Source organism: Branchiostoma belcheri, unplaced genomic scaffold (genome assembly GCF_001625305.1).
Source record: "Branchiostoma belcheri isolate BF01 breed outbred unplaced genomic scaffold, Haploidv18h27 scaffold31, whole genome shotgun sequence".
NCBI classification, from domain to species: domain Eukaryota; kingdom Metazoa; phylum Chordata; class Leptocardii; order Amphioxiformes; family Branchiostomatidae; genus Branchiostoma; species Branchiostoma belcheri.
The window spans coordinates 44,990-52,707 of record NW_017803921.1 but is presented as its reverse complement, the minus strand read 5'-3'; the positions used below and the strand labels follow the sequence as shown (position 1 = coordinate 52,707).

Here is a 7,718-nt window from a genome sequence, read left to right as displayed (position 1 = left end):
TTCTCTCAACGGCCAAACTCCCTTGGCATGCTTATCTCTCTGTTTTGGCCGATGTCTACTCTTTCCAGCCGCCTCCTCAAGCCTGGTAGAGGCTATACCTGCATGGCAAAAATTTAGGTCTGGGCCAGTTAGACTGGTCAGTTGGTGGCTGTTAAAGCCCACTGTTACAACTTGCATAAACTTTCAAAGAAAAACCAATAGTGCATATGGTAGATGACTCATCCTCCAAGATGGCTGCTCGCATGAACCAAGATGGCCGCCTCCATGGGTGGCAGGTAAAACAATACATGTACTGTTGTTCAACACCACAGAAATTTGTAATTCCCCTCTTTCATAAAATAACTTATCTGAAAGAATTTGGAATAACAGGTGACGAAGGGGAGGTATGAGAGACCAAATATTTCATACATGTAAGTTGCACTTTCAAAAGCCGTCGTGTAACATATCTTTGGTCATTTTTCTTCCGTCTATCTTAACCATTCTTTCAGCTGAACTGGTTTATCAATACTTACTGCTGTGTCGTTCCTTGACTTCGAGTTTTTAGCCTTTTTATGAGACATGTCACTTTTCGAGGAGGCCGCCATGGCTGAAACCACTACGCCACATCTAGGGGGTAGCTCTGTCAGCATCTGAAATACTTATGCATTCTAAAAGGAACAATATAAAGCAGTTAAGAAATCAGTTTGCTAAAAACGTGAAAGTTCTTCAAACTGAACTAATTGTTATCAAATTTACCTTGTTTTCTAGCTATCATTAGATGGTCATTTCAAAAATCAATATCTCAACCTTGTTACCTATCATCCAAATGGTTTGTTCCAAATTATTGGACTTTGGAGTCTCGTTGCACAGTCACGTGATCGTCATGATTTTTCCCCACAAATCAACCATTTCAATATATTCTTTCGTCATAATTATTTATAACAAAGCTTGTGTATTACTTTTCCATTTATGAGTCATAAAATTTTATGCCATGGTCATTATTGTCGTGTTTTTGCCACATCTCGCTTGTCATTGCTGCACGAGATTTCATTTCGCGGAAATCCAAGATGGCGGCTAATTTGACAAAACTGTGAAAATTGCCGTGCTTTCTGCCGTAACTTCATCGAATTTCCGTCGAACTGAGCGACAATCATGACCGAATCCGGACAGGACGAGGTTACGGTGCCCCTAGAGGACCTGCTGACTCTGGTTTGGGGACGCAACATCCGCCCAGACGTTTTTAATCGGTGGTCACAAGGTAAGGTTGGGAGGTGACAGAGGGATTTCCCCCACATGGACAGGTTTCCTCTTTGTCAAAATTTGACAGATCTCGACGTTTGCTTCAAAACACATAGTCCACGAGGTGCTGAATTGTACTTTAAACAGTTTTTTGATAGTCCCTGCCGAGTTAAGTGTGGTAAATACGGTTTAAAAAGACACAGAATTGCTAAGTTTCGATTTGTTTCCAAACTGATTTCTTTGGATAAAATATTTGCATATTCATGATTGAGACCAAGGATTCAAAGGAGCATACAATAAAGCTCCTTAGGATGTTATGTCGTATGTAATACTATGTACATGTTGTAGTGCTGATTTCTTTCAGCCTGATCATTCACAGCTATTGTGTTATGCCAAAAGTAAAGGTGATTTACCAATATCAAATGTCCATATTTTGCAGGGTTTGAGTTTAGTGAAGATGAGCCCACGGCTTTGATTCAGCATGAAGGAGGTCCCTGTGGAATCATTGTTCCTTTACAGGTAACATTAACTTTCAGCTTGCTAAGTTCACACTTTTGTACCAAATTTGTATTGGCTATGGATGGGGCTAGACAGCAGGAAGAAGTTCAATTTTTAAAACAAAGTTGCATGACAAAGCTTTGCACTTTTTAACCCTTGTCCTGCTGGCATTCCTGGCACAATATTTTTCAATAATTTCATGTCTTAATTAGATCATAAGAAACCCAAATTTTTTTGCCCTGCGGTGGCACAGTTACTTCCGCATTCGTTGCGTTTCGCTGCGGTGTGATGCGTTGCACGAGAAATACTCCCAAATCGTACCTATACAGGGTGTTATATAGATGGTACTGTATGTGCCGCGCGACATATGTTGCGCACAGCAGGACAAGGGTTTTAATATTGTTTGTTGGGAAATGTAGTTCAAGAAAGTTCCAAAGTTTGTGTAAATCTTTTGATTGCTGTTTTTTTCAGGCCTCTCTGTTGAAGAACTTGCTGTTCTCAGAAGGTGCCCCTGAACAGTGGAACAATGTGTCAGGTAAGTTATTAGGTACTAATAGACGTATTGGTTATCTCATACATGTCACTTTTTTTATTATTTAAAATAGCACTAAGTCCTAGAAGAATAAGGCCAATGATTCAATGAAACAATTTGTCATTGAAAAACATGCTGTTTGAAGCACTGACTGTTGTGTTACAGGCAGATAGAGATTTTGGAATTTGGGAAGGGCTTTAATCTGACTATTAACTATATAAAAAGGTTTGTTTCATGTCATTTTTTCCACCCCAGCTGACCAGGCTAAGCAGCTGCTGCTGATGTCCCTGTGTGAGGTGTTTGAGCTGTGTGGAGTGGAGAAGGTAGTGTTGGTGTACCAGTACACTAAGAAGGAGAAGTCCGGGGAGGAGCCCATGGAGACAGGGGAGGGCAGTGGGGAGAACATGGCAGCAGAGGAGCAGGAACCTACACAAGGTATGGCCTTGGCATTGCAGGGCTCTCCCCAAGTAATGAAGCAAGGGTGCTCCCTCTCTCCCCAAAATCCTAGCACCCCTCCCAAAATGTTCAAATTCATGGTTTTCTCTTAGTATGTTCATGAAAATTTGCTGATTTTTCAAACCGATTAGGGAGCACCTCTCCCCTAAGAATTTCTGGAGAAACCCCTGTCATTGTGTTCGGATTTGTTTGTTTCACATAACCCCCAAACTGCCTTTCAGTGCAACACACCAGTTTTGTACATTACAATACAACCAAGCTGTGTAAAACTAGACTGTAACTTAGGTTTGAACCACTTGAATTTTACCAGGAAGGACCCATAGTTTCCGTAAATAATTTTATCAGGTTGGAAGATACTTAGGGTATAGAATTTTCTTCTTACACAACCATGGAGTTTTTCACCTGCTTACGAGTGCGGCAAGAAGCTCTGAGGAAGGTGTCTGATAGACATCGAAACGTAAGCAGGTGAGAAACTCCATGGTTGTGTAAGAAGAAAATTCTATACCCTAAGGACCCATAGTCTTTTTGATTTTAAGTTCTGTACTTGTGTGTATGTGGGATCTTTAACATGCTCGAAGTGTCCATCTCCTCAAACACAGAACCTCTGGCTTTAGGACATCCCTAACTGAACCTGGGTACATGTTGAGTCGAGTGGGAAAATAGTTTACTGTAAATAGCCTTTCCCAAGGATACAACATTGAGTTTTCTGGGATTCCAACCTGGAACCTTTAGACCTAAATCTTTTGTATTTCACAGATACAGGTTCAGCACAAGTAGAGGGACCAACTGCAGCAGTAGACCAATTCCATCAATCCTTAAGGTGACTGATATCACTTGTTACCTGTCCTTTGTTTCTACATCCAAACTGCAGTGTTCAGCAATACACCATGTAGAACCAGTTAGCAGATCTCTTCTCTACCTATTGTGCATTTAACCACTATCCTGTTTTTTATATTTAAAAAGTGCTTGTATGACAGAATGATAACTGCTTACTTCTGGGTACTTACCATAACCCTTCTATTTTATTTTTCAGGATGCGACAGTTTTCCTGTGCCGACAACTTAAAGACAATGATAGAGAGTAGCTACGAAATATTCCACGGCAGACACGGAGTTCTGTTGTTCCTGTATTCTGTCATTCTGTCCAAGGTAAGAAATCTTACAATAGTTACAATACATTATGTAGCAAGTTGTAGGACAGAGTTGGAGAGGCTGGTCACCATATATGTGTTTGACATGTGTTTTTTTAACTAGACCATCTCAAGTTAAAATTGTTTCTGCTAGACCATTTAGTATTTCTGTTCTTTTTGTATCTATTGCAGGGTATAGAAAATATCAAGAATGAAGTCACTGACCCCACAGAACCATTAATAGATAGTGTTCATGGGCATGGGAGGTAAGTCATATCTCTGATCATATTCATATCATATTTTGAATACATATACCCAGGGCTCAAATACACAGTCACATACAATTTACCAAAAAAAATTAAGTCAAGATTTTGCTAAAATTTCGGGGTTTGTGTTGTATAAAACAGGAGTTATGCTTCAGTAGTTGCTGTAGAAATTGATGTTGTTTTTTTTTTTCCAGTCAAAGCCTGATCAACCTCTTACTGACGGGGTACGCAGTGTCCCATGTGTGGGATGGGGACCAGGATGTGGCTGGGCTCAGTAAGCTGTAGTCCTTCTTTTATGTCTTCAACAACACATGTCAATATGTGTAGACCAGAATCCATTTTCAACAATTCTATGGACTACTAAATGTCACATTTGACAGATACATGTACACTGCATGAAACAAAGAAACACAAATCACAAGCCATCATATCAACAACTGTCTAAAATTCATGCTTATTTTCTTTCTTGTTTCATATGAATTAAACATTTTCTTTTTTTCCTTTTCTCCAGAACTTCGAGGCATTCCTAGACAGGGGAAGGTAGGGTTTCTCACCCTGCTGGAACACCTGCGGTACTGTGAGGTGAAGAGGACCTTCTACAGTAAAATGTTGAACTTTATTCCAACACAAAGATTACATGGAGATCAAATTTTCAATGACCACTGTCGCCTTCATCAGGATAATTAATGACCAATCTCTTCAAACCGTGATCTTGCGAGAGTTACGGTTACAGACACGTGACCTTATTCACACAAGACTTTACAGATACATGATGTCAGCAAGGACCACTTTCTGTATGTTCTTTCTGGATATGTGTAGTGATAGTACCTTCAAGTCAAAAGACAAACAAAGCTACAGTACTGTAGTACTGACTCAAGCAGATATTTTGGTGGCAGCATCAAATTGACAAAACATGTACAGTATCATTGGCATGGCAGTATCCATTTACCATACTGGTACAAAAAAGCCCATTAAAATGTCTAAAAAACAGTCTACTTTTAAAGACTAACCAGCTAACAGTGACCTCTTCCCCTGTCCCCTTAGGTTGGCAGTTACCTGAAGAACCCAGAGTTTCCTATCTGGATCTTGGGCAGTGAAACTCACCTAACTGTGCTCTTCTCAAAGGTAGGGAATACTAGGGATTCATTGTAATTCTTGTCCAATGTTACATGCACCAGTGCAAGTCTACAGAAAAAAGATTTCAAGCCCTGAACATACACAAATATACAGTATTTACATGTAGGTTTAATAAAACTTGAAATCTGTGACAATGCAAAGGGAAGAATATTGCATTTGCTTGCAAATGTTGCCTCTCCATTTTTTTATTGTTTTATGCTAAATATTGTTGCACCAACCCATGCACTTGTCATCACCCCCTCCCCCAGGAGATGACATTGGTAGCTCCAGAGTCCAGAGATGCAGAGGCCAGAAGGATATTCAAGAGTTATGATCCAGAAGGTAGGAATTTTTTCACCTCAGTTTGTTTGGCTCTTTTTCATTGCTTTTCATAAACATAGATAGTGTGAGTGTGAGTGTGTGCATGAGATTGTGTGTGCATGTATGTGTTTCTGTATGTTCTGTCTGAGGGAGTGAAGTCTGCCATTTCCTATTAGGCCACACCAAGTAAATTTTATGGATGACGTCCGCGTGCGCATTGATTTTGGCCTGTTCCTAGAAAAAAAAACAAGAAATTCCGCTTCCTGTAACTATGACCAAAGAGTCATGACAGTGCCGCAAATCACCAGATTGATGTGAAACTCGTAACGCGAAGAAAGTGTCTATTGGTATATATTGAAAGTGTATATCAATAACAGAAAATTTGCACTATTGACAGGACCATCCTGTTAATAACAGAAAATTTTTCACTGTCCACTGTTCCACCTGATTTATTGCTGTTTTGATGATGAATAAAAGACTTTTTGCTTGTTACACTGTGTCACCTCATTCAATTTATGTCCTAACATTCGTCGTCTCTTAGTATATTTCCAATCTAGGCATCTTGTTTTTAGGGCTCTTCTTGTTTTTTTTTCGCCCTCTCGCATTAGATTTAGGGTCTCCAAAGGACGTCATCCATAAAATTTACTTGGTGTAGCCTTACTTGTTAAACATTTGTACCTGCCTCCCCCTCCAGGAAATGGTTTCATCTCGACCATACTCCTGGGAGATGTGCTGAGGTCACTGGACCTGTGTGCTGAGGAAGAATAGTGAGTCTGAACACACTTCTTCTTTTTCTTTTTGTCATCTTGATAATGTTCATCTTTAGCTCAACAAAAACAGGATCAGCAATAAAACTATAGGTTTAAAAGACATTTCGATCCTCCAGCAAGAAAGATGCACTGCCATAGAAAAAGTAATCAACCTATTCTTCACCTTTTTTACAGTTGAACTTTGCTTTTGGCCACAACAGTTCATAGCAGCATGAACATAAACACAAACTTACTATACACACAACAAAATAAAGTTCTTTGGGAAAAGGTCTTTCTTTAGTTTAAAGTTTAAGATACTTTTAAGATTGATACATATCCAACATCAATTGCTTGTGAAGTAGCTTCCTTTGCAGTGATAACTAAAATTGGACATACAGATCAGAACTGACCTGCCTAGCTGCTGCTGAGCTTGGCGTGCTTCTCAGCACCACGGAAGGTTCCAAGTGTCTCCAGTGCCGTCTCATCAGTTAGACGCCTCCCTTCCTCGACGTTTCGCCCCGTTCTGCCTAAGACGTCTCTGGGGGTGGGCAACGAAGCAGGCGTCCCTGCTCCGCTTCAGGCACTGTCGCCACTTCTCTGGAAGGACTTCCACGCCTTATCCTTTCTCCTCAGCCACAACACGAAACTGCTTCTTTCTGCTTCTTCAGACACCTGTCTAGTGAGCTTTGTCTGGGCTTTTCCCCTGATGTTGAAGTCCCTGCACAGACGCATGAAGGAAGCCCCTACAAATCCTCTTACTCCGACTTCTACTGGGTATAAACGTGTCTGCCATCCTTTCTGCTTGCACTGCTGGACCAGATCATCATATTTCAGCTTCTTTCTTTCAAATGCTGCTTGCACATTCTCCTCCCACGGGATGGTTAGTTCAATGATGAGTGCAGCTTTCTGATCCTCGGACCACAGAACTAGATCCGGTCTAAGAGATGTCTCGCAGATGGTACTCGGGAAGTGGAGTTGCCTGTCCAAGTCTGCTCTCATCTCCCACTTTCCCCTGCACAGAATACTGCTTCCTGAGTTAACTGTACCAGTGACTGCTGTTGCTCTCGGTTTCTGACCCTCTTTCACAAACTGGATAGACTGAAAGGATGATGATGTTCTGGAGGATTCGTTTCTTACTTCCTCGAGCTTCACAGCTAGCTGTCTTAACACCTTGTTGTGTCTCCATGTGTAGCGCCCTTGTTGCAGAGCAATCTTGCAGCCTGACAGAATGTGTTTCAAGTCGGCTTGAGCTACCCCGCACAGCTGGCAAGATTCTTCATTCCTATACCACCGGGTGAGGTTACGAGGGGTGGGGAGGACGTCATACGCTGCTCTCACTAAGAAACTCAACCTGGCACTCTGTATATTCCACAGGTCGGTCCATGTGAGCCTTCTCTCGACCACACCATCCCAGTTTAACCAGGCTCCTTTGG

At 41.2% G+C, this 7,718-nt stretch overlaps 2 protein-coding genes across 2 annotated transcripts in view; one reads left to right on the top strand and one right to left on the bottom strand.

Moving 5' to 3' along the window:
• The window catches only part of LOC109474411 (tRNA wybutosine-synthesizing protein 4-like), a 10,961-nt gene extending 10,367 nt beyond the window's left edge, over positions 1–594 (bottom strand). Inside the window, exon 1 of the mRNA XM_019774707.1 lies at positions 513–594. Coding sequence (XP_019630266.1) covers positions 513–584 — 72 coding nt within the window. The 5' untranslated portion in view covers positions 585–594. The remainder of the gene's footprint in view (positions 1–512) is intronic.
• A 395-nt stretch (positions 595–989) lies between these two features.
• LOC109474674 (ubiquitin carboxyl-terminal hydrolase FAM188A-like) overlaps positions 990–7,718 on the top strand; it is a 14,746-nt gene continuing 8,017 nt past the window's right edge. Inside the window, exons 1-12 of the mRNA XM_019775022.1 lie at positions 990–1,237; positions 1,658–1,737; positions 2,188–2,251; positions 2,504–2,683; positions 3,461–3,524; positions 3,738–3,852; positions 4,026–4,099; positions 4,294–4,373; positions 4,611–4,681; positions 5,144–5,224; positions 5,485–5,557; positions 6,231–6,303. Coding sequence (XP_019630581.1) covers positions 1,132–1,237; positions 1,658–1,737; positions 2,188–2,251; positions 2,504–2,683; positions 3,461–3,524; positions 3,738–3,852; positions 4,026–4,099; positions 4,294–4,373; positions 4,611–4,681; positions 5,144–5,224; positions 5,485–5,557; positions 6,231–6,303 — 1,061 coding nt within the window. The 5' untranslated portion in view covers positions 990–1,131. The remainder of the gene's footprint in view (positions 1,238–1,657; positions 1,738–2,187; positions 2,252–2,503; positions 2,684–3,460; positions 3,525–3,737; positions 3,853–4,025; positions 4,100–4,293; positions 4,374–4,610; positions 4,682–5,143; positions 5,225–5,484; positions 5,558–6,230; positions 6,304–7,718) is intronic.